The following is a 26,308-nucleotide window of genomic DNA, read 5'->3' on the forward strand; positions in this document are numbered from 1 at the left end:
CTTGGGTACATTACACTTTGTCTCTTCATCTACGTTCCTCAGCACTGATCCGTGCGGCACTCCACTATTCAATGTCTGCTAACTTGAAAAAGCCCCATTTATGCTCACTCTCTGCTTTCTATGTTAACCAATCCACTATCCATGTTAATATACTACCCCAAACTCCATGAGCCCTTATCTGACCTATTAAACTTTTGTGAGGCACCTTACCAAATGCCTTCTGGAAATCCAGGTACACATCTTCTGGTTCCCCTTCATCTATCCTACTAGTTACATCCCCAAAAAACTCTAATAAATTTGTCAAACACAATTTCCCTTTAGCAAAACCATGTTCACTTATTCTAATCAGACACTGCTTTTCTAAGTGCATTGTTAAGACTTCCTTAATAACAGATTCCAGCATTTTCCCAACAGCTAATGTTAGGCTAACTGGCCTGTTTTTCTCTCTCCTTCCTTTCTTAAAAAGCAGTGTAACATTTGCCAACTTCCAAACTAATGGGACTGTTCCGAATTGAAGAAACGTTGGAAAATCATAACTATCACAACCACTATCTCTACAGTTCTCTCTTTTAGAGCCCTACAGTGTAGGCCATCAGGTCCCAAGGATGTCAGATTTTAGTCCTCCGTAGTTTATCCATTCTTTTTCTCTGTTGATATTAATTTATTCACTTTTTAGGCCGTAGGTTATCGTCTATTTCTGGTATAAAACTGGTGTCTTCTACTGTGAGGACAGACAAAATATTTGCCCAGTGCCTCTGCCATTTCCTTATTTCCCATGATAATTTCTCCTGTCTCTGCTTCTAAGAGACTTTTGCTACTGTCTTCCTTTCATATACTTATAAAGCACTTACAATGTGTTTTCATATTTCTGGCCAGTTTACACTCATTCTATTTTTCCCTCTTATCAACATTTTTTTGGCCATTTGCTGGTTTCTAAAACCTCCCAATCCTCTGACTTGCAACTGTTTTTTGCAACATCGTAAGCCTCTTCTATTAACCTAATACTATCCCTAACTTTGAGTGAGCCACGGGTCTTTCTTGCTGAGTTTTTGTTTTTCAATGGAATGCATTTTTGTTGAACATTTAGAATTGTGCCTTTAAATGTTTTCCACTATTTACCTCCATACCTTTTAGTCTATATACCCAATTAGCCGTAGCCAGTTCTCCCTCATAACTATGTATTTGGCTTTGCTTAAGTTCAAGATTCTTGTTTGTGACTGGAGTATGTCACTTTCAAACTTAGCATGGAATAGCGCGGTATTATCATTATTTCTCAGTGCATCTTTTACTATGACATTACTAATTGACCCTGCTTCGTTACACAATACTAGACCTAAGATAGCTTTATCCCTAGTTGGTTCCACAATGTATTGCTCTACAAAACTGTCACAAAAACATTCTACAATTTCATCATCTAGACCATTCTTGCCAATTTGACTGTCTCAGCCTACATGAAGTTTAAAGTACCCCACAATTATTACATTTCCTTTGTTACAAGCTCCAACAATTTCCCATTTAAGGTTCAGCCCAACTGATAGGGGGCCTATAAACTACTCCCACCAGTGCTTTCTGACTCTTGCGATTTTTAATTTCCACCCATACTGATTCTATCTCATGATCTTGAGGGAAGATCCTTTCTCACTAATGTCCTTATGTTATCCTTTACTATCAGAGCTACCCCTCCTCTTTGCCATTGTGTCTTTCTAAAATAGCGTGCCCTGGAATAATTATTTCCCCAACCTTGCTCAACTTGTAACCGTGTCGCTCTAATGTCAATTAGATCTAAATAATTTACCTCCATTTGTGCCACTACTTCCTCTATCTTATTGGAGATGCTTTTCATTTTTTTTACTTCTATTCTCTGCAATGTACAATTTTAGTTAAACCCTGTCCCTTCCTGTCCCACTCTGCTTTTTTTTACCCACATCACTATACTGTTCTGATACCTCGACATTTCTCTTTAGATTTCCAAGTCTCCCTTCACCTGAACCACCTGTCCCCCACTAGCTTAAAGCCCTGTCCACAGGCCTAGTTATACGATTGGCCACGACAGTGGTCCCAGCCCTCGAGTTCCAAGTGGAGCCCATCCAATGGAAAAGCTCATTCTTCCGCGAGTACTGATGCCCCCTTCTTCCAACATCACCTCTTGAGCTACGCATTTAATTCTCTAATCTGTTTGACCCTACATCAATTGGTGCATAGAAATTCAGAGTTGATTATCTTTGATGTTCTAATTTTAATTTGGGCCCTAACTCAAATTCTCTTAGGTAGAACCAGGAATGATGTTCTGCTATGTCGTTGGTTCCCACATGGGCTACGAAAACTAGATCCTCCCCCTCCCACTTCAACTCCCTCCGCATTCATGAAGAGATGTCCTTAACCCTGGCACCAGGCAGGAAACATAACCTTTGGAGCTCCCAGATGCTGCTTCAAAGAACAGTATCTATCCCCCTGAATATAGTGTAGTCATTTGGTAGTACAGAACTTGAGTATTGCTGAAAAAAAGAGATATGTCTAAGCTTTGCTTCTTGCACTTATCAGGATGCTCGCAAGAATAGCAACATATGGGGGCAAACAACAAGTTATACTGTATGTGAAGAATGTTGATAGGTTGGCAATCCCCCTTGTTTGAAATTTAAACCAGGCAGCTTGACCCTGATTGGTCAAGACATTGCCCTGAGGAATGAGTTAGCGAATGGCTGTCACTTATTTTATTTTGCTGAAACAGAGGCAACGTGCAGTTGATGTAGTTTTCAGCAAAGCCTTTGACAAGGTCCAACTTGGGAGACTTATAAAGAAGGCAAATGCACATGGGATACAGGGTAGTTAGATAAGGTGGATTCAAAATTGGCTTAGTTGTAGGAGGCAGAGGGTGATGACAGAAGGATGCTTTAGTGACTGGAAGTCAGTGTCCAGTGGCGTACCACAGGAATCTGTGCTGGGTCCCCTATTATTTGTCATTTAGGTCGGGGGTAGGATTAGTAAGTTTGCAGATGACACAAAGGTTGGCCAGGTGGTTAACAGAGAGGTTGAGTGTCTTGGGCTACAGGAAGATATAGACGGGATGGTCAAATGGAAGTTAATGCTGAAAAGTGTGAGGTGATACACTTTGGAAGGAGTAATTTGACAAGGAAGTATTCAATAAATGGCACGACACAAGGAAGTTCTAAGGAACAAAGGGACATTGGTGTGTGTGTCCATAGATCTCTGAAGGCAGGGGAGCACGTTACTGAGGTGGTGAAAAGGGCATATGGGACACTTGCCTTTATCAATCAAGGCATAGATTACAAAAGTAGGGAGTAGGAGTTGTATAGAACCTTGATTAGGCCACAGCTGGAGTACTGTGTGTAATTCTGGTCGCCACATTATAGGAAGGATGTGACTGCACTGGAGGGGGTGCAGAGGAGATTCACCAGAATGTTGCCTGGGATGAAACATTTAAGTTATGAAGAGAGGTTGGATAGACTTGGGTTATTTTCGTTGGAGCAGAGAAGGCTTGAGGGGCGACCTGATCGAGGTGTAGAAGATTACGAGGGGAATGGACAGGGTGGATAGAGAGCAGCTGTTCCCCTTAGTTGAAAGGTCAGTCACAAGTTTAAGGTGAGGGGCAGGAGATTTAAGGGGGGGTGTGAGGAAAAACTTTTTTACCCAGAGGGTGGTGACAGTCTGGAATGCACTGCCTGGGAGGGTGTTGGAGGCGGGTTGCCTCACATCCTTTAAAAAGTACCTGGATGAGCATTTGGCACATCATAACATTCAAGGCTATGGGCCAAGTGCTGGTAAATGGAATTAGGTAGCTAGGTCAGGTGTTTCTCACATGTCGGTGCAGACTCGATGGGCCGAAGGGCCTCTTCTGCACTCTTGAGATTCTGTATGTACATGTTCTGTCTGCCAAGAACAGGGCCCTGAGTAGTAATATACATAGCTTCCAGTACACGCAAATGCGCCACGTTGTGGGCCCAACTGACAATCTTACATTGGCTGTCAATATAATTCTTAGCACATTAAGGGCTGTTTAGCAAATGTTGTCCAATTGCGGAGTCACATCTAATATCAGACACCGTGTTTTGAGTTTTGCAAGCACAGGTTGGTTGGGTGCAGACTGCATCCTGTCTGTTACGAACAGCAGCTGGGACATGCTGTTTGACACAATCCGCCAATCTTTGGGACGTATGGCCTACATACCTATCATCACACTGGCACTGAAATTCATATACCTCATTTCTCATTTGTGAGATAGATAGAACATCTTTTTGGCTTGTAGGCAGCATCCTGTTATTGGCAAATACCACTTGTGTTGCTAGTGCATAGTAGCAGCGTGAAACAGCTTCATCTGTTGCTCAAATTTTTGAGATACCTTGGCCTTCTAGGGTAATCTGAGGTAGGCTGGGCATTTTTCAGGGCTGAACGTGATGGCCTTAGGCCCCTTCATGAGTTTGCGTGATATAAAGCGTGAAATGATCCGATCGGGGTAGCCATTATCCTGCAGGATGTTTTTGATACAACCAGGTGAAGCTAGCTGTTTCACGCTGCTACTATGCAGTAGCAACACAAGTGGTATTCACCACTAACAGGATGCTGCCGTCAGGCCAAAATGGTGTTCTGCCTATCACACAAAGGAGTAATGCAGTATATGAATTTCAGTGCCAGAGTGATGCTAGGTATGTAGGCCATACACCCCAAAGGCTGGCGGATTGTATCAAACAGCACATCCCAGCCGCTGTTCGTAACAGGCAGGGTACAGACCATACCCAACCAGCCAATGCTTGCAAAGCTCGATACAGTGTCCAACATTGGATGCAATTCTGCGATTGCAAAACAGTTGCTAAATAATCCTCAAAGTGCAAAGAATTTCGCTGACAACCAATTTAAGATTGTCAGTCGGGCTCGCAATGTGGCACATTTGCATGTACAGGAAGCTACATATATTAATACACAGGGCCCTGTTCTTTGCAGAAAGAATGAACATGTACATACATTGCCTCTGTTTCAACTAAGCAAAAGTGACAGCCATTCGGTGATTCATTCCTCATGACAACGTCTTGACTAATCAGAGTCAAGCTGCCTGGTGTAAATTTCAAACAATGCTTGACAGTGAACTATCAGTGGTATGTTCTCCATGGCAATGCCACTTGCCAACCAATCAGCACTCTTCACATACAGTATAAATTGTTGTTTTCCCCCTTATATTGATATTCTTGCGAGTGTTCTGCTGAGTGCAAGACGAAAAGCTTAGACGTCCCTTCTTTCAGCAGTGACTATACTGTGTTCTATCACTACCACATTCCTCTTCACTGCCCCCACTTGAATAGCATCCTTCACCATGGTTCCATGGTCAGCTCGCTCACCCACCTTGCAGTTATTCTTCTCAAGCACGCAGGTAGTAAACACCTTGTACCAGCTGGGCAAAGTCAGGGACTGAAGCTCCTCCATCACTACAAGCTGGTTCTCCATACCTGTCTGACTCGCAGTCGCATCCTCCTGTCCTTGGCCATTGACCAATTCTAAATTTCTGCCTAGCCTAAGGGGTGTGATCACCTCCTGGAATGAAGTGTCTAAGTAACTTGTCCCTCCCTGATGTGTTGCAGTGTCCACAGCTCTGCCTCCAGCTCAGTGACTCTGAGCCAAAGCACCTCAAGCTGCAGACACTGTAGATGTGTTCGCCTGGGATCACACTCGTGACCAGGAGTTTCCATGTTCTGCAGTCACAACACATCACCTGCCCTGCCATCTTTATTATGTGTTAATTAACTTTTTTCCTTTATTAATAAACCCTACTATGCCCAACAGGCGCCACTATTGCTATTAACCTTACTACTACTGACTGAAGCAATAAAAATATGGAGTTCAGAAAAAGACGGGAACTGATTTGGCACGTTCAAGGACTTGGAGGAAAGGGAGAACAGGAGCTGAGTCTCAGGCAAAATGAGTCAGAGATGGGCTCAGCTCAAGTCAATGTAACCAGATGAACAGAAAAATATTAGCGAACACACACAAAAGGTTACCTCATTAGAGCATTAACAACATCTCGGACATCTCTGGTTGACAATGTCAGGAACAAAAGGCTAGAGGAAGCCAGCAGCAATTCCTTCTGCAAGAATCTCCGTCTGCATTTATCAGCTGAGACATTAGATGAACCAAGATTTTTCTGCAGGACAGTACAAAAAGAATGAATACCAAAGACCATAGAATGTTCAAAAGCCTTATGCTATTCTGGAGTTTAAGCTATTCTAATAGCAGATAACATTCCCTTACACTCCATTAGATACCAAAATCAAATGCAGCAGGGGAAGAGATCTATTTTTATTTCTTCCTCCTTTCCTGGGTTACATTTTTTTTCATGGAAAGCAACTTAACATAGCAATTGAGTGATTAGCTCTTTGCAAGAATTTGCATTGTGTACATATTTTGAACTACTTCCTTTCTTTGTAGGGAAATCAAGGCTTCAGATCATAGAAACAAAACTTTTGAGATCAGTTTGAAGTTAAGCTGACGTGTTCATTAGCACAAAGAAAATAAGAGTGTGACGTTTATATAGCTGGCTATATCGCACCTTTTTAAAAAAAAGTGGTGTTGCAGGGAGAATGTCAAAAAATAACACTATTACACACCTTCAATGTTTGTACCATGCAGGTATACCATTCCAGACTTTTGCAAAGGGCTCTTCTCTTTTCTGTACGAATGCAGAAATTCACTGCTTCTTCAAGCTTTCCAACAGAGCAATAGAATTCCACCAAGCGAATATTGGCATGTGGATCATCGGGCCTAGAATGCAATTCTGACTGAATAAGGTCGAACAGTTGAGAATGGCCTAACTGTCCTTTTGTGCTCAGCAGCTTCTCCTTTAGAAAACAAAGGGAGATAGAAAGATGACCAAATGCTTGAAACAGATACTGTAATAGCAGAGAAAAGCTTACAATAGGGTCACAAATCTAAAACAGTTAGAATTTAAACGTACCAGCATTTCTGCAATTCAAATACCCTATTTGTGGAGGGAAAATTAAAGCCTATAAAATGCAAGATTATAATTACAGAGTACAAACCTCTTACCTGTCAGTTTATTTTAAGTTTCAAAAACTTTTACATTTGCTAGATACTGTTAACCTAGCGCCTCATTATTGTAGCCAATAAACAGGGTGCAATTAGCAAAACTACTGAATTTTAAATAATGTCTTTGTACCGTGAATCAGAGTCCAAGACTTGATTCACTTACACTAAGTTCTACAATAAGGAAAGTTTTAGCTTACCTTCAACTTGTAGACTACTTTGTAACCAGGAAAATGCTTGGCTGCCTTTTCCACCCAGTATTCAGCTCTTCCATCAATCAGGTCTCCATTATTACACATCAAATCAGCCACTTTCAGGATTATGTCCTTCTGTACTGGGTTCAACTCCACAACTCGCTAAGCACCAAGCAGGAAGTAATTTTAATGACAATTTACAGGAAATTCATCTTTAAAGCACAATTCATGTTCTTTAAGAAATATGGGTTTTACATATTTTTCCTTATACTATGAATTTTAGGCACAGTATTATGTTTGTGTGGGCTTTTGGTAAGCAAAGAATTATTAACTGAGTTGTGTTCTAGTGGAAGATTACTCCTTTGCATTGATTACGTCAGACTGGCAATAAAGGATGTTATTCTTAATCATCAAATGACATGTATGAAACTAGACATTTATGGATACAAAGGATACAAAGTTAGAACAGTTCAGTGATTAAATGGAAATTGGTTTAAAATAATGTACTGAAATGCATAGTTTAACAATAAGAGACAGGAAAAGGCAACCCAAAAAGACTAGGCTGTTTGCATATTTTTGATTGTATTGCTAAACTCTGATTGATAACATCTTTGGTTAACACAATTGCAAAGAAGAATTTAGACTGACTTTGTTAATTATAGTTCAGGATGCAGCCATTGATTGTGTATCAATGGTCTATCGAAGTAACTCAGAATGGTGTATCGATCATATTGATTTTGTTACGAGTGATACGAGTCAATTACTTTTATCAAATATGGTAGGAGAAATCCTGGATATCAGAGCTAGAAAGAGATGCCATGAGCTCTCTAAAAGGGTGCAGCACACAGCTGTACAGCTTCACAGGAGAAAGAAGATCAAGGAGAGGCAGAAAGGAAAAAGGAGTCAGACCAGATCTGACCCATGTCTGAGTTGCTCCAGTAACTAAAGGCCATGTGTCATTCGTAAACTATCGCCTGGCTGTTAAGTATTGCTTTGATACTTAATAACTCCTCTTAATTTGTACACCAAAACTATTATCTGCCAACTTTTTGCCTTGTCAAATAATTTACAGAACTTTAAAATACTGTCTACAAATCAATAAAAGTGCTGGACACACATCTGTCAGCATCTAAAAGATGTAGGTCCTCAGAGATAACCAACTCCCTAATAGGTCTGAACAAAATGGAAGGTGAAAGAGGTGGAAATGGAGAGGCAGCTTATCTTTAATCTGTTGTTCTTGACTCCCTCATTCCCATGGATGACAGAACTTCAATATTTTAGTGTCTTATATTTGTAGCTCAAAGTAGAACGCGGGGAATAGTCTTTGTATTTATAACCAGGATTTTGCCTCCGTAGTGCCAGAAAGGAGGACATGATGGAATGCCACATGGACAGCAGCAACACATTGTGCTTCATATTGGAACCAACGACAGATGGAAGAGCGTTTGTAATCTTGAGGAAATTTGAGTAAGTATTAAGATCTCAAAAGATAGTAATCTCAAAATCCTTAAAGCACAAGCACTTGAATACAAAATAGGAAGAGAATTAGCCTCAACTCTAATGAGAAAGTTAACCGTTAACTGCCAAATGTGTGTGAAAGTAGCAGAACTTAAGTAAAAAGAAAATGCTAGTCAGACTATCTTAAGGTATAAAATGGTGCCTAAGAGTGGCCTTGACACTCCACGAATATGAATAATAAACTGAGCAAAGCATGACAAGGGTTCCCAAAAAGACCTATTCTTTTAAAAGCAAAAAAATACAAGTTTAGAATATATTTGGGTGGCACCATAAGTTATTACACCAGGTGAAAGTGATTGCCCTTAACATCAAGGCAGCAGCTGATAAGTGTGGCATCAAGGATCCTTTGCAAAATTGAAGTCAACTTGAATCAATAGGAAAATTCTCCACTAGCACAGATGAAGATGGCTGTGGTTGCTGAAGGCCAATCATCTCAGCTCCAGATCATCGCTGCAGGAGGTCCTCAGGATCATGTCCTAGGTCCAACCATCTTCAACTGCTTCAGCAATGAGCTATCCTCCATAGTAAAGTCAGAAGTGAGGATGCTCGCGGATGAATACACTGTTCAGTACCATTCAAGACACCTCAGATACTGAATCAGCCCATGCAGCAATTCTACATTTTCAGACTTGATCCAAAAAGTAGCAAGTAACATTTGTACCACACAAGTGCCAGTCAACGATATCTCCCACAGGAGGAAATTTGACCAACTTCTCTCGATATTCAACCGCTTTACCATCACTGAATTCCTCACCATCAACATCCAGGGGTTACCACTGACCAGAAACTTAAGTGAACCAGCCATATTAATACTGTAAGCTACAAGAGCAGGTCAGGCTGGGAATTCTGCAGTGAGTTACTCACCTCCTGACACCCCAAAGTGTGTCACCCATCTACAAGGCAGAAGTCAAGAGTGTGATGGAATGCTCTCCACTTGCCTGGATGAGTGCATCTCCAGCAACCCTCAAGAAGCTTGATGTCATCCAGGACAAAGTAGCCCACTTCATTGGCACCCCACCCAACACCTTAAACATTCACTCCCTCTACCACTGACGCACAGTGGCAGTAGTGTGTACCATCTACAAGATGTACAGCAGCTACTCACCAACCCTCCTTCAACAGCGCTTTACAAACCTGTGACCTCTACCATATAGAAGGGCAAAAGCAGCAGTCGTAGCAACACCACCAGCAAATTTCCCTCCAAGCCAAACAATATTCTGACTTGGAACTCCCTTCCTAACAGCACTATGGGTACATCTACACATGGACTACAGTAGCTCAAGGCAGTGGTTCACCACCTTCTTCTCAAGGGCAATTAGGAATGGGCAACAAATGCTGTCCTTATTCATGGTGCTGACATATCATGAAACAGCATAAAAATAAACCTTGATCAGTTCGCACAATCACAATCTATGGATTGAACACATTTGGTTACTTTGCTACAAGTTTTGATTTGCTAATTTTTAAGCAGTCAACATCATGGCTGGGTGGGTGACCGCTTTGTGGAACACCTCCATTTAGTCTGTAAGCATGACTGTGTTTCTAATCATGTGCCGTTTTAATTCTCCACCTTGCTCCTGCCCTGACTTCTCCCTCCTTGGCCTCTTGCAATGTTCCAAAGTAGTACAATGCAAGCTCGAGGAGCAGCACCTCATCTTCTGATGAGACACTTTTCAGCCTTCAGGGCTCAATAAGGAGTTCAACAATTCAACACAGTTCAGTACCATTCAAGACGCCCCAGATACTGAATCAGCCCATGCAGCAATTCTACATTTTCAGATTTGATCTTAAAATTGGCAGTAACATTTGTATCACATTTACTTGGTTACATTGTAACCTCTGCACCCACTTTGTTCCATTTTTTGGATGATTTGTTTCATTCTCTCATATCTTTCCTTTGCTTTCAAATGACATCACCAAGATCAGCTTCTGACCATATTTACACCATCATTAAGACCACTTATCTCTTTCTCTAGCATCACTCAGTCTCAGCTTATCGGCAGCTGAAACCCTCATTCACACCCTTGTTACTTCTAAGCTTGACTATTCCAATGCACACCTCACTGGTCTCCTACATTCTACCCTTCATAAACTTGAGGTCATCCAAAACTCAGCTGTCCATGTCTTAACGCGCACAAAGTCTCTTTAACCCATCACTCCTGTGATCACTGACCTACACTGTCTCCCAGTCAAGCAAAATCTTGCTTTTAAAAAACTCATCCTGGTTTTCAAATCCCTCCATGGTCTCATCCCTCTCTCTCTAATCTGTGCCAGCCCCACAATCTTCCAAGACATCTGCAGACTTCTAATTCCAGAATTGAAGATCCCCGATTTTAAATAGATCCACCATTTGTGGCGGAGCTTTCAGTTGCTTGGGGCCTTTACTCTGGAACTCCCTTCTTAAACCTCTCCACCTTTCTATTTCACTTTCCTTAAGATACTCCTTAAAACCAACTTCTAACAAAAGTTTTTTATAAGCTAACCTAGTATTTCATTGTGGCTCAGTGTCATATAATGCTCCTTTGAAGCACCATTAAATGTTTTATTACATTAAACGTTCTATATAAATACAAGTTGTTTTTAGAAAGCAGCTATTCATGATCCTGCCATTCACATCTCTTTTATTTCTTTACTTGGCCCATTAACATTCTTTTTGACTTTTTATCATTTAATCTCTCCTGTCCTCCACGCTATCATAGGCCTTCTCTTCTATTTTTTCCTCCACACTTCCGCCTTTGACTTGCTCAAAACTGATCACATTTCTAACTTTCCCCAATTCTGATGAAAGGTCACAGACCTGAAACTTTAACTCTATCTGATGCTGCCAGATCCTGTGTATTTCCAGCAATTTCTGTTTTATTTCAAATTTCCAGTATCTGCACTTCGTTTTTGTAATATTATGGCTCAGTATCATATTTTTGTTTCATAATGCTCCCGTGAAGCGCTTTGGGACATTTTATTACATTAAAGGCATTATATAAATTTTTGCTGTTGTTATTGCTGATTTGTTTATAAAATCTGAGGGACGGAATCTCTGCTGGCATTTGATACAGCATTCTCACATGGAGTTTTATTGGTTTTTTTTAAAAAACGGAATTGCAATATTGCATGCACCAAGATGGCTAGTTATCTTGAATCTTCATCTTTGTAATTTGGTCTCAGTTGGCCCTTTGCCATCTAAAACCAAGCAACTAGTACTATTAACTGTGCTAAAACACTGCAATGGTAATGACTGGTTGTACATAATGGATGACACACACGACTAGCTATAATCAAAGCTATTTAACCTTGGAATGTTTTACTAATGTCTACTGCCAAATTATCTGGCAACAAACACTATATAATTCATCTTTAAAATGCAGTGTAGACCTCTATCAGGTCAATTGCAAAGAATATTCTACAACACTTGCAGCTACAGGTCTTCAATTAACAATAATACAAAAATGTACTGATTTGGTTAAAAACACAAAACATCTCAAGTATGCCATTTTTGTATCATTGCCCTTACCTTATAACAACCGATGGCTTTTTCAAAGTTGCCTTCAGACTCATAGATCTGGCCAAGAAGTTTATGCGCTTTTGGATCCCTTTCCTGTACATTTATGTAGGCTGATATATGCCTGCAAAACAAAACTTAATGATTATAGTAGGGCTATAGAAGGCACATTATTACACTTTCTAAATAACCAAGCAAGTGGTCTTTAATCCCAAAATTAAATTTGAGGAAGCCACAATAGGGAGTAATACATATCTGAAAAAGGAACAATTTGAAGAGCTCTGTGGAAAGAGCAAAAGAAACACTTGCATTGCTATAGCACCTTCACAACCACAGGACATCCCAAAGTGCATTACAGCTAACGAAGTGTAGTCACTGTTGTAACATAAGAAATCAAGCAGCCTATTTGCACACATCAAACTACCATAAATAGCAACGTGATAATAATGAAATAATTAGTAATTTGGTAGTACAGAACTTGAGTATTGCTGAAAAGAGAAACATGTCTAAGCTTTTCGTCTTGCAGTCATCAGGGCACTTTGCACAAACACCAGTATAAGGGGAAAACAACAATTCATACTGTATTAAAGAGAGTGCTGATTGGTTGGCAAGTGGACTCTGATTGGTAGAGGCATTGCCATGGAGAATGCAGTGATGGTGACTGACAATTAACTATTGAGCATTGTTTGAAATTTAAACCAGGCAGCTTGAGCACGATTGCTCAAGGCATTGCCCTAAGGAGTAAGTCAGCAAATGGCTGTCACTCATTTTGTTTAGCGGAGACAGGTGCAATGTGTGTACATGTTCCTCCTGTCTGCAAAGAACAGGGCCCTGTGTATTCATATATACTTTCAGTACATGCAAATGTGCCACACTGCAAGCTCAACTGACAATCTTAAATTGGTGGTCAGTGCAATTCTTAGCACCGAAGTTATTTAGCAAATGCCGTCCAATCACGGAATCACATCCATTGTTGGACACTGTCTTGAGTTTTGCAAGCACAGGCTGGTTGCGTATGGCCTGTATCTTGCCAGTTGCGAACAGAAGGGACATGCTGTTTGATACGATCCACCAGTCTTTGGGGCATACGGACTACATACCTAGCATCACACTGGCACTGAAATTCATACACCACATTACTCATTTGTGAGATAGGCAGAACGTCTTTTTGACTTGGCAGCAGCATCCTATTAGTGACAAATATCACTCGTATTGCTACTGCATGGTAGCAGGGTGAAACAGCTAGCTTCACCTATTGCTCAAATTTAGCAGACAGAAAAAACATGAACACACATTGTGCCTGTTTCAGTTAAACAAAATAAATGACAGCCATTCGCTGACTCATTCCTCAGGGTATTGCCTTGACCAATCAGGGTCAAGCTACCTGGTTTAAATTTCAAACAATGCTTGGCAGTTAACTGTCAGTCACCGTCACTGGTGCATTTTCCATGGCAACACCTCTACCAGAGTCCATGTGACAACCAATCAGCACACTCTTCACATACAGTACAAATTGCTGTTTTCCCCTTATATTGGTATTCTTGCAAAGTGTCCTGATGAGTGCAAGATGGAAAGTTTAGACATGTCTCTTTTTCCAGCAATAATGAGATAATTGTGTTTTGAGATGCTGATTGAGGAATATATTGGCCAAGATTGCAGGGATAGGTCCCCCGTTCCTCCTCAAAGCAGTGCCATGGGATCTTTTACATCCACCTGAGGGAGCATATGAGGTTTCTGCTTAAGGCCAAAAGGTGGCACCTCCTGCAGTAAAGCACTCCCTCAGCAGTATACTTGAGAGTTGGCCTTGATTTTTGTATTCAAATTCTGAACTGGGAGTTGAACCTACAACATTCTGACAGAGGTGAGAGTGCTGCCAATGGACTACAGTTGACACAGGGTAGTGGGTCTAATTGGAAAGGTCAGAGGCAATCTTGTTCAGTGCTGAATGATTCTGAACAGTATCGATTATGTAAACCTGTATGAACCAGCAATATCACTGAAGCAAATCTTCGAGGACATACACAATCTGAAATATATTAAATAGAATTGGGATTTTTAAGGTGAATTGTTGCCTTCTCACTTTATAAAGTAACTATAGAATTCTGCTAGTGGAACAGTAGCATTAATCCTTAACGCTAAGTTTGTATGGGTACATGCTTCTGTAGGAAACCAAAAGTTTACTCCTCACCCCACAACCAATTAACTGGCATATGAGTAGGCCATCCAGCCTCAAGTCTGTTCTACCATTCAGTTAGATCATGGCTGATCTGTGCCTTTGCTACATGTCAATTCAATCCAGTTACTTCTATGGTACAATGCCAATTTTTGGGTACCTACAATTTAACTTGCTGTGTAACAGGCATTATAAATATAGATGTTATAAGCCAAATAACATTTTCCTAGGGATACTCACATTTCCAAATTTTGGAAATATTATGCCTTCCTGTGACAAAATAATTCCATGGACACTTTCCAATAGTTCTCAAAGTGATCACTGTTCATGTTTTGTGTCTAGAGAGAGTTTTAGCAAGCAATGTAACAACAAAAGGCAGCACACCCAATGACAATACTAGATCATAATCTGCTGCGCAATTGTAGTTCATTCCCCTCACTAGCCCTAGGATGCCAAAGTCAAATTAGCACCTGTTTTGCCACACAACCCCAGGTCAACTCATTTAGCATAGCTTCCAACTTCATATTCATGCCATCACTCAGACTACCTATTACCTCCGTAACATTGCCCGACTTCATCCCTGTCTCAGCTCATCTGCTGCTCAAACCCTCACTCAAGCCTTCATTACCTCTAGATTCAACTATTCCAACATACTCCTGGCTGGTTTTGCACATTCCAACATCCGTAAGCTTGAGGTCACCCAAAACGCTGTCGCCCGCATCTTAACTCACAGCAAGTCCTATTCACTTATCAGCTCTGTGCTCACTGACCAATGTTGGCTCCTGGTCAAGCAATGTCTTGATTTTAAAATTCTCATCCATTTTTTTCAAATTCCCCAATGGTCTCACTCCTCCCCATCTCTGTAATCTGCTCCAGCCCCACAATCCTCCAAGACATCTACACTCCTCCAATCCTGGCATCTTGTGCATCCCCAATTTTAATTGCTCTGACACTGGTAGGCGTGCCTTCAGTTGCCTAGGACCTAAGCTCTTGAATACCCTCCCTACACCCATCTGCCTCACTTTTGTCCTTTAAGACACTTAAAACCCAGCTCTTTTGAACATGTTTTTAGTCATCTGACCTACTATTTCTTTGCGACTGTGTCATACTTTGTCTCATAATGCTCCTGTGAAGAGGAATGTTTCATTACATTAAAGATGTCATATAAATACAAGTTGCTATTGATCTCCTGATCTGTTATGTTTGACTGTTACACACAACTGAAGGTTGGAAAAAAAACTTGGTGATGGAAGGAAGTAAGGAAAACAAGTTAGGGGTTAAGAGGATAGAGAAGCTAAGATGTAGAAGTACTTAATATATTTGTGTTTTCATTGCATACAATCATTAAAACTACACATGTAATTAGTACCTTCATTTTATTGTTGTAATTCATATCTTTCTCAGTGTAGAAGTTGAAAGGTTTTTAGAACAACCTAAGGAGATTAATTTTCCTGGTCTTGTCCAACCAGAATATATAAATAGATAAATATAAAAAGACTAAGACAGCATATATTGGAAATATTTTCTTTACCTCTTTGCAAGCTCATACTCCTTGGCTTCATAGTACAGTTTTGCAAACAAAAATCCTTTGAGCGATTTCTAAAAGGAAAGTTGAGAGGTTGTGTAAAATAGATGAAATACAACATAAAAAGACCCATTCCCCCAAATTCCTGGTGAGGTAAACAAATTAGTTTAACTGTTTACCATAACAAATTTAATGAATTTGTACAGGTCATCTTTACTGATGTAGCTAAATTAAAACCCAAATTGAACTACTTATATACATTGTATCCAAGCAATTCATAATGGGCTGTAACCTCCGACTAGCGTTCGAAAGTGCTAGCCCTCCGAAATTAGAAGAAACAAATACCTAATTAGCTGGTCTTGAAAATTACGTTGCCACTTCCATTCACCAGAGCTACTTGGGACCTACATTGAAAGATTCCTTACAGGCCCCAGCGAACTGCAGCTCCAGTGTATTCAAAGAGGGCACGCCCCCTTTTTCCCCACACTTGCCGTGGGGGGGGGGGAAAAGAGTTCGGTCTGGGGCTTTAGTTACTCAGAAGTTAGAAGAGGTTTTAATTGGTATTAGGCTGGTAGAACCGGTTTAATCACATTTTTGGATGGTTCCCAGCACAGCACAATTGTCCAGAGGAAGTGTGCACTTTTGGGCAATTATTGTGCAAATCCTCACCCGTGAACTTCCCAGAGGGGTGCGCTCCAAATCGGACACTGGGGAACTCGGAAGTATACAGCATTCAGGTTTCTGAAGAAACGAAACCAATGAAGACCAAACTGAAGGCGTGGATGAGCTTGGTTTACAGATTCCAGCACCGCCAAAAATATGATACAAGTAGCTGCCACCTTCACTTTTGGATAAGAACACTAAACTACAATTGGTTGACAAACGCTCTGTCCTAAAAGCACAACCGCTTTGGCCTGGCAGGCAAGGCCTACCAACCAAGGCCGCAACCTGCCCTGCCCGCGCTTTCCTGGCCGCCGCAACTGGGCTACTCACGATGTGGACACTCACCTCGCGGGGTGAAAGCGGCATGACGCCCTGCACAGAGGTAATGTACCTCTCCACCTCCGCCTTACTCCGCATCATGTTTACTCGCCGGCCTCAGGCCGTTGTGTACACAAGCCGCGGTGAACACCACTCCTCCCACGCTAGTTCCGGTTCTGCACCTTTCCTTCCGTCCTCAACTCGGAAGTTTTCGCGCCGGTTCCACCGACGCTGCGCAAGAAAACGAGACCAGCACCTCCACAGCGCCTGCGCCTTCCGCACAGTCGCAGAGCAGAGGCCGAGGCTGATGTCACAAGAAACGCCTTACGTAGTCACGAGATGACGTCACTGACGCAAATACACAATGAAGAGGAGCGGGATTACATTCAAATCTCGCGAGGCTGAGGGGCTGGATTGTGTGGAGAAATTCTTCATTGCTGTTCCAGTGAAAGGTATTGGGCGACCAGCTGTCCCGTGTTTGAGGGATTGTTCCACATCCCTTTTGTTCTGTTTTTCTAGGACAGTCTGTAGGAGACTGAGCCTAGGAGTCTCAGTTGAGTGGAATTGCAAGGCTGAGTCAGCCAGCAAAGAGATGATTCAATGATGGTTGTAAAATGGAGTTGCTATATCCACCAGCCTACCACCCCCTACCCCCAAACCAACCCTTACGGTCAGCTGAAACCAACCAACCCCATTCCCCTCACGCACCAGCACCCTCTCTCTTATGGTTCCCAGAAATCTTCTCCCAACTGCTGAGTTGTTCACCAGTGCCCCATTTCCCGGACACACAGTCAAGGTGTTCTAATTTTATTTCATAAAAATTAGTCACCCTGAATTTTAATCTGATGCCTGCATATTTGCCAATTATCAACACCAACTTCCATTCCAAAGAAAAGTTGGTAACTTGGGAACTGTTTATAACCAAGAGCATCACAAACAATTTTACTAGTAATTTTTCTCATTTGCTTTTTGTGCAAATTAGCCATCTGTCCCCCTACCTAACAACAGTAACTATACTTTAAAACTAAGATCTGTTGTAACATGCTTTGAGATAATCAATAATTGAATTGCTGGAATATTAGAATATGGGGCTGTTCTTGAAAAAGATAAGTTTGCAAGGAGATTTGATAGAGGTGTTCAAAATCATGAGGGGTCAGGATAGAGTAGATAGGGAGGAACTTTCCATTGGTGAAAGGATCGAGGACCAGAGGACATTGATTTAAGGCCAAGAAGAAGCAATGGCGACATGAGGAAAATCTTTTTACGCAGTGAGGGGTTAGGATCTGGAATGCAATGCACGAGGATGTAGCAGAGGCAGATTCAGTCCTGGCTTTCAAAAGAGAATTGGGCAATTATCTTTAAAAAAATGCAGTATTCTGAGAAAAAGGATGAGTTTAGGAAGGGTCATGTTTGATCATTGGTTTGTACTTGCGTGTAATGATCAGGTAATCAAAGTATATTAGTTAATCAATGATATCCTGCTTAATTGTAATCAATGCAGGAATCAAGTATCACATGTCTGGCTCTTTGTATTCGCATGCTCTGTTGACAAGTGAGAAACATCACAGCCCCAAGCCATGTAAAGCTATGGTTTAACGTTTTAACTACAGGATAAATGATAAATGCTGTAAGACCCAGTGCTTCATTTTTATTGTTTTATCACAGCGCAAATGCTGCAAAGCCCAATAAGGTTAAAGGAGCTCAGCCATGAGATCTGGAGTCTCTAGCAATTAACACATCAATTTGTATTCCCTTAAGAGTCAAATGCCTATTGTATGAAGAAAAGCAACTGAGTTTTCAAGCCTTCAGTCCTATATCCTAAGAATTGCTTTAGTCTTTAAACTTGTAGCACTTTTTTTTAAAAAAAAGGCACTTTCCTTCACTATATATAAGCTATCTTTGGTTTTGTAAGCTTAAAGAATTAAGTTCTGTAATCAGTTTTTGCAGCGAAGTAGTTTTTTTGATTTTTATTACTTATGAACATGTATATGCACGGATTTTATATGTATTTTATATAGATCTTACGTAGTAACTTTGTAATTTCTGTATTAGATTAAGTCTATATGCCATTTTGCACTAAGTTAACTCATTCCAAGCACAGATACTACAAAAAACATAAAAGTAGCAGTTCCCTTAACCAAAAAGGTGCCTGGCCTAATGAGAATTCTACAGGATTTTTTTTTTATTCGTTTATGTGATGTGGGCATTGCTGGCTAGGCTAGCATTTATTGCCCATCCCTAATTACCCTTGAGAAGGTGAGCGGCCTTCTTGAACCGCTGCAGTCCATGTGGTGTAGGTACACCTACAGTGCTGTTAGGTAGGGATTTTGACCCAGCAACAGTGAAGGAACAATAATATATTTCCAAGTCAGGATGGTAAGTGGCTTGGAGGGTAACTTGCAGATGGTGGTGTTCCCATCTGTCTGCTGTCCTTGTCCTTTTTACACCAATTAGACATTTAGGCCATGAGCCCAAATAAGCAGATAAAGCAAATATTTTAAGACAGCCTACTATCTCAACAGAAAGCCATAAAATTTAATGAAATGATAGGAAAAGCTATAATGAGAGGAATGGTCCCACAAATAACTGACACATTAGATTGCCAGTCAGCAGACAATAGGAAATAAAATGAGTAAATGACCATCACCCTTAGGAAACCAATCAGAAACTGATCACACAACACATAAACCAATCAGGGACTGATCGTGTGCTGCCTGAGCCAGAGTTCAGGATGCACTACTGATCATGCACATGAGCTGTGTCCAAGGAAGAGTTAAAAAGCACAAGCTTTCAGTCACCAGGGACGCTGAATTTAAAGCTGAGAAGAGACTGCTTTCCAGCTGGGAGCAGAAAATCACAGAACCAACCGAGAGACTTGTCGCCTTGCACCCTTTGCTGAATCTGGAAGCAAGAACCACGTTAAGCCAATAAAGTCTCTACTCATGGTTTTTGGGGGTTAAACGCATCCAAAAATAAACTCCTCTCTTGCAGAAAGCTAACACAGACACCATGACCCAAATGACATCCTTCTGTGCTGTAACCATTCTATGATTCTACAATTCAAATTTCTGTATTTTGATCGCAAAATATGTTTTCTTCTCCATAGTTCCTGGTTTCTCATCATTCAATAAATACTCTGATCTATCTTCCTTAGGTCCAAAGTAGATGGCATCACCCTTTCTCACATTGAACTCCATACCCATCTATTAATGTCACTTTGTAACTTTCTGCTCTTATATATAACATCATAATATGAGAATCATGCTTTATCGCAAAACTATAATACCTTTTAAAATTGAATTAGATGCGTGTTTGGAAAAGAAAAATGCTAAGAGATGTGAGAAAGGGCACAAACGGGTTTGGGTAGACAGCTCCAGTTGAACAGCATCAACATTAAAGTGTGGTTGGTCAAGTTGACTCGTCCAATGCAGCAAGTTCCATGGTTTTATCTAAATTGAACAGCATTACAGGAAACCTCAAAAGAATTCCAATCCTCAGCACTTGCTCCAACTATACAGATTTTAAAACAAAAATAAAATACCTGGAAAAACTCAGCAGGTCTGACAGCATCTGCGGAGAGGAACACAGTTAATGTTTCGAGTCCGTATGACTCTTCAACGGAACTAAGTAAAAATAGAAAAGAGGTGAAATATAAGCTGGTTGGGGGGGCGGGGGGAGAACACAGGTAGAGCTGGATAGAGGGCCAGTGATAGGTGGAGATAGCCAAAAGATGTCATAGACAAAAGGACAAAGAGGTGTTGAAGGTGGTGATATTATCTAAGGAATGTGATAATTAAAGGTAGAAAGCAGGACAAGCAAGGTACAGATAGTCCTAGTGGGGGTGGGGTGAAGGGAAGGGATCGAAATAGGCTAAAAGGTAGAGATAAAACAATGGATGGAAATACATTTAGAAATAATGGAAATAGATGGGAAAAGAAAAATCTATATAAATTATTGGGGAAAAAGGGGGGGATCGGAAAGGGGGTGGGGGATGGAGGAGAGAGTTCATGATCTAAAATTGTTGAACTCAATATTCAGTCTGGAAGGCTGTAAAGTGCCTAGTCGGAAGATGAGGTGCTGTTCCTCCAGTTTGCGTTGATGTTCACTGGAACAATGCAGCAGGCCAAGGACGGACATGTGGGCATGAGAGCAGGGTGGAGTGTTGAAATGGCAAGCGACAGGGAGGTCTGGGTCATGCTTGTGGATAGACCGAAGGTGTTCTGCAAAGAGGTCACCCAGTTTGGGTTTGGTCTCCAGAGGAAACCGCATTGGGAACAATGAATGTAGTAGACTAAATTGAGGGAAGTGCAAGTGAAATGCTGCTTCACTTGAAAGGAGTGTTTGGGCCCTTGGATGGTGAGGAGAGGGGAAGTAAAGGGGCAGGTGTTGCACCTTCTGCGGTTCCATGGGAAGGTGCCGTGGGATGGGGTTGAGGTGTAGGGGGTGATGGAGGAATGGACCAGGGTGTCCCGGAGAGAACGATCCCTGCGGAATGCCACCGGGGGGGGTGAAGGGAAGATGTGTTTGGTGGTGGCCTCATGCTGGAGTTGGCGGAAATGGCAGAGGATGATCCTTTGAATGCGGAGGCTGGTCGGGTGATAAGTGAGGACAAGGGGGACCCTATCATGGTCTGGAAGGGAGAGGAAGGTGTGAGGTGCGCGGGAGATAAGCCAGACACGGTTGAGGGCCCTGGTTGAGGAAGAAGGAAGACATGTCAGAGGAACTGTTTTTGAAAGTGGCATCATCAGAACAGATGCGACAGAGGCGAAGGAACTGAGAGAATGGGATGGAGTCCTTACAGGAAGCGGGTTGTGAGGAGCTGTAGTCGAGGTAGCTGTGGGAGTCGGTAGGCTTGTAATGAATATTGGTGGACAGTCTATCACTAGAAATTGAGACAGAGAGGTCAAGGAAGGGAAGTGTCAGAGATGGACCATGTGAAAATGATGGAGGGGTGGAAATTGGAAGCAAAATTAATAAATTTTTCCAGATCCAGGTTCTCTTCTGGACCTGGAAAAATTTATTGATTTTGCTTCCAATTTCCACCCCTCCATCATTTTCACATGGTCCATCTCTGACACTTCCCTTCCCTTCCTTGACCTCTCTGTCTCAATTTCTGGGAAAAGGGCATGTGGAAAGAAAGACACTGGAGAGGGTTAGATGGAAGGCCATAATCTAATTTTCAAATAACTTTTATGAATGACAAAGGAGGACATCAGCAATTCCATGGACCTGGCCTTCCACTTGCCAAATTTCCAGGGCTGAACTTTAATCTAAAACAAAATAGGTAGGTTTGGGTCAGGGTGGTGTTAAAGTCTGAGAAGTCTGTTTCCCAACACCCAAGCCTGCCTCCAATCCACCCATTTCCAGGTGTAACTGAGGCTGGAAGTTGTGTGGGCAGCCAACCCACTCCAACTTTAAATACAATAATGTGGCTGTGAACCTCAATGTCATGCAGGTTTTCAACTTTAATGCCAGTCAATTGGGTGTTCCAAGTATCAGGAAACCCAGCAACTTCATCGAGACAAGGACTCGGTGGATTCATGAGTGCCCCTACACCTAATTCGTGGATTCAGTGCCTGTCTTTGAAGCCACTGCAATCAAGTACGCCACTCCCACTGACCTTTTCCAACCTCCCTCCACCCAGGGAATGGCAGTCCTTCCAATTATCACCGCTCATCAGCAAAGACTTGCTGGTCTTGCAGGCTTCACAGACTTGCTTATCTGACTCTGGAAACCAATTGGTAAAAATTCAGCCCCTGGTGTGTACAAATTAACAAGCGTTAATGTAAAATGTGTGTGGCCAAGGTTTGGGAGCAAGGAACACAGGCATTTTACCTGGTAATAAATATTACTGACATATAATACCACCTCAATTACCTTAATGTGATTTGTGAAAAATAAAAACTATTTGGTATTATTTGAAAATGCCTTGATCACAATTTTCACACAAGTTCAGAGTTTGCAGGATCCTTGGTGAGTTGCTGCCTTCTTGTATCTGGTAGATAGTGTTCACTGATGCCATTGTATACTGTCGGTGGTGGTGGAGGAGGTGAATGTTTAAGGTGGTGTATGGATGAGGTGCCAACTTAACAGGCTGCTTTGTCTTGGATGGTGACGAGCTTCTTGAGTTGTTGTTGTTGAAACTGCAATCATCCAGTCAAGTAGACAGTATTCCATTGCATTCCTGACTTGTGCCTTGTAGATGGTGGATAAGCTTTGAGGAGTGCTGTAGTTATGCTTGAAATTAGCATAACTAAACAGCATCACACTACATTTATTAACATTGAATATATTTGCCACACCTGTACCATTCCCCCAATGTATCTTGGTTGTATGTATGGGTTATCACGTTTCTAGTGGAAAGGAAGGAAGGAATTTGACAGTGAAATCCAAAGGGTAGTGTCCTCATTATCTGACAGCTCACAAGTCTACTTTGTCTAAACTCCTAACTCACTCAATCTCTCATCTTAATGTTATCAGCAAATCTAAGGACTGTATTATTGATTCCTTCATCCGAATCATGATAGGTTAGTTAAGAGCAAAGGCGTTACAACGGAACACTATAAGGCATTCAACATAGCTGCTAGCAACGCGGCAACAGCTTTTAAACTAACACTATTTCATCCATTTATATATCCCTGGAGAGCCGCTACTATTAATATTCACCCTCTACCTGCACAAATGTAACCAATCTGCAGTCCTTTTTAAATTTTGACAAAACAGCTAGAAAGTAATCTCATTCAACAGATTCACACACACAAGGATACAGCAGTGAAAAGGGCAGTAAATAGATTCCTGAAATACATTCATTGCAATTAGACATATTTGTAATGGAAAGGAAGTGCTCAATCCTTCCTGTGAAATAAATGTACATTCTGAATGCAAAGGATGGACAAAATAACACAACACATACATGTAAGAAAGGACAGTACCTTATGCAGGCATTACTACTAATATATAAGCGCTGAAAATTAAAGTATTGATCTTTCTATACTTATTTCGAAAAATCAGTTCTATGATAAGAAAATACAAAACTGTAAATACGACCAAGTGGGATATTTAATGATATGTAAATTTTATTACATAATACTGGAGTAATGTATAGGTGTGATACACAGGTGGAAAATACATTCTTTAATGAAAAAATAACACAAATTCAGTATGTGTTTCCCATTACACTGAGCTGTAAAAATATCATTAGTTTTCAAGAAATTAAAGTATTGATGTGGATGTCACTTCACTGTATAGCTACTTCACTGGAACACACAAGTGGGTAATTGCAGAAATGACATTTGAGATGAACTTGTTTTCAGATTTTACCGCATCTCAATACTTAGCACCAGCATTCATTACATGAATTAAGAAATATGCTCAACTGCAACAAAACTGATAGTAAAGAAAGCTACTAAATACTATTAGTATGTCCAGGAGTTTTGGTACTTACATTAAATTAAACTTTATAAAATACTACAAAAATTGCCTCTTTTCTCATGGTTTGTAAAGTACCATCTATGTTGAACTATAAGGTGCAAGAATGCCATCATCTGGTCATAGATGTCCTCAAGACATGGCAGTCCACATGTTTCTTTAGCAATTAAGAAGTTTCTCCAGACAATTTGTTATACTTTCCACAGAGCATTAAAATGATAAATGTAACAATTGATCAATTTTGTTTTCAAGTACATGTAGGGAAATTAAAGCATATACTCTTTAAGTGTTGCATTACAGCATCTACCATGCTAAATATATTAGGAAAAGCAATAAGTACTTAAATTGATTTACAAGATTTTAAAAATAGGTCATGCAAATAAAGTTATTTCTGTCAAAACCATTACTGCAGCTGTTACAGCGTCTTCCTATTAGGAACATGATGAGGGTGAGTATTCAAGGACAAATGCATAAATAAGCCAGTATATGGCATTTGGTTTAACCTTCTCCTCCTTTACCTCACTAGGTGTTGTTTTACTTTATCACAGTACTTTTAAAAATTAAATCCTCTAAGTCTATAATCTATGTTTTTTTTAATTTGGAAGCTGGTTATTTAACTATAAGCAATTTTACTACATAATGTACTTTATGTCAATGATAGAGTTTATAATCAACACCTAATAGCAGTTACAAACTGTACAAAAATAGTAAAGGTTTATGCATATATCATTAGAATATACACTGAATAAATTGATCATTGGAATTACTGTGAAGGAATGTGGAACTGTGAATTTTGGTTTAATTTGAATCTCTTGTAGGTGTCTGTAACTCCATACAATAACTTACAATGGGAGACAGAAACAAGCATTGACTTGAATACTTTATGTATTGTAAGCTTGGAGTGTAGATTAAGTAAAATATATTGTAATATTAAGCGTTCAGGGATACTTCTAATCAGAGCATTTTTGATAGTATTAAGCTGATAAGGATATGATTTGGCAAACTCTTAGTTACTACATGAGTGAGCACATTAGATATTAATTCCATCTGTTGTAATAGATTTGAACAAAATCATTGTCACTTCATATTTTCATTTGTTAGGTGTGCACATGGTGACTTAAAAGCATGTATCAAAACATTTCTGAAAATGCAATATAGTACCATTTTAGAGAAAAAAAATTAATACAATTCACCACTTTTAGATGGCACTCTGCTATAGCATGTCAACTTACCAACATGCTGTCAGAGTAGTGATTCAGGTTCTCCAAGTGAATGCACAAGCTCTGTCAGGCCATTGATAAGGCACTTCCCCTTTGGAAGGGGGAGGGTACAGTGTACAAAAAAATAGTTTGCAGCTGGATCATGCCAGCCCACAATACTGCTCTTGCATAACTCCTAGAGAGCTCTTGAGAGCAACAAAAGGACAATAAGGAAATAAGTCATCTATGGACTTAGCCGGCCAAGTTATATTTATGTGACATCGTTATATTTATGTGGCATCACAAGGTGAGGGGGTAAATATTTTCAAATATGAATTACTTTTTTTAATATAAAGTTGAATAAATGGATCTGCCTCTGTAAGGTTAATCTAGATTTCTTTTTTCCAAAATGAATTTTTAGTGGTAACTTTTGGATTTAAATCACTTGCATTGAGAATATTGCTCCAAATGTACTCAGCTGGCTTGTTAATTGAAAAAAGTTTGAATTTAGAAGAGCTAGTTTACAAATTGAGAGTAAAACACAGGTAGATTCCTTATTTCCGTCCTGCACTTTCAGCCAGTTTCTTCAGTCTTTTCTTCAGCTCCAGAGGAAATTTCTCATAGCATTTCTTACAAACTGGCTTCATATCAAACTCCACAAACTTGTTTCTATAGGACAAAAAAAGAAAAATTTCTTACTTCCGTTCAACGAACAAGGTCAGTGGGTATGTTCTATCATATGGACAC

The 26,308-nt window shown here is 40.6% G+C and overlaps 3 protein-coding genes across 14 annotated transcripts in view; 1 reads left to right on the top strand and 2 right to left on the bottom strand.

Annotated features, from left to right (window-relative positions):
• LOC144682814 (E3 SUMO-protein ligase RanBP2-like) overlaps nucleotides 1-17,099 on the bottom strand; it is an 85,365-nt gene extending 68,266 nt beyond the window's left edge. Inside the window, exons 1-6 of the mRNA XM_078545558.1 lie at nucleotides 16,962-17,099; nucleotides 15,960-16,027; nucleotides 12,268-12,379; nucleotides 7,248-7,403; nucleotides 6,612-6,842; nucleotides 6,006-6,148 (exon numbers count right to left, since the gene is read on the bottom strand). Of these exons, the coding sequence (XP_078401684.1) occupies nucleotides 6,006-6,148; nucleotides 6,612-6,842; nucleotides 7,248-7,403; nucleotides 12,268-12,379; nucleotides 15,960-16,027; nucleotides 16,962-17,036 (785 nt within the window). The 5' untranslated portion in view covers nucleotides 17,037-17,099. The remainder of the gene's footprint in view (nucleotides 1-6,005; nucleotides 6,149-6,611; nucleotides 6,843-7,247; nucleotides 7,404-12,267; nucleotides 12,380-15,959; nucleotides 16,028-16,961) is intronic.
• LOC144682815 (uracil nucleotide/cysteinyl leukotriene receptor-like) overlaps nucleotides 16,678-26,308 on the top strand; it is a 35,616-nt gene continuing 25,985 nt past the window's right edge. The window contains exon 1 of the mRNA XM_078545560.1: nucleotides 16,678-17,386. Within this exon, the coding sequence (XP_078401686.1) occupies nucleotides 17,299-17,386 (88 nt within the window). The 5' untranslated portion in view covers nucleotides 16,678-17,298. The remainder of the gene's footprint in view (nucleotides 17,387-26,308) is intronic.
• The window catches only part of lims1 (LIM and senescent cell antigen-like domains 1), a 176,742-nt gene continuing 174,409 nt past the window's right edge, over nucleotides 23,976-26,308 (bottom strand). For all 12 annotated transcript variants that reach the window (XM_078545566.1, XM_078545569.1, XM_078545570.1 and 9 more), the window contains one exon: nucleotides 23,976-26,230. Coding sequence is in view for 3 of the 12 variants with exons in the window: in XM_078545568.1 (XP_078401694.1) it covers nucleotides 26,116-26,230 (115 nt within the window). In the remaining 9 variants the exon portion in view is untranslated. The remainder of the gene's footprint in view (nucleotides 26,231-26,308) is intronic.

The sequence above is a fragment of the Cetorhinus maximus genome, chromosome 7 (assembly GCF_964194155.1).
Source record: "Cetorhinus maximus chromosome 7, sCetMax3.hap1.1, whole genome shotgun sequence".
Lineage (NCBI taxonomy): Eukaryota > Metazoa > Chordata > Chondrichthyes > Lamniformes > Cetorhinidae > Cetorhinus > Cetorhinus maximus.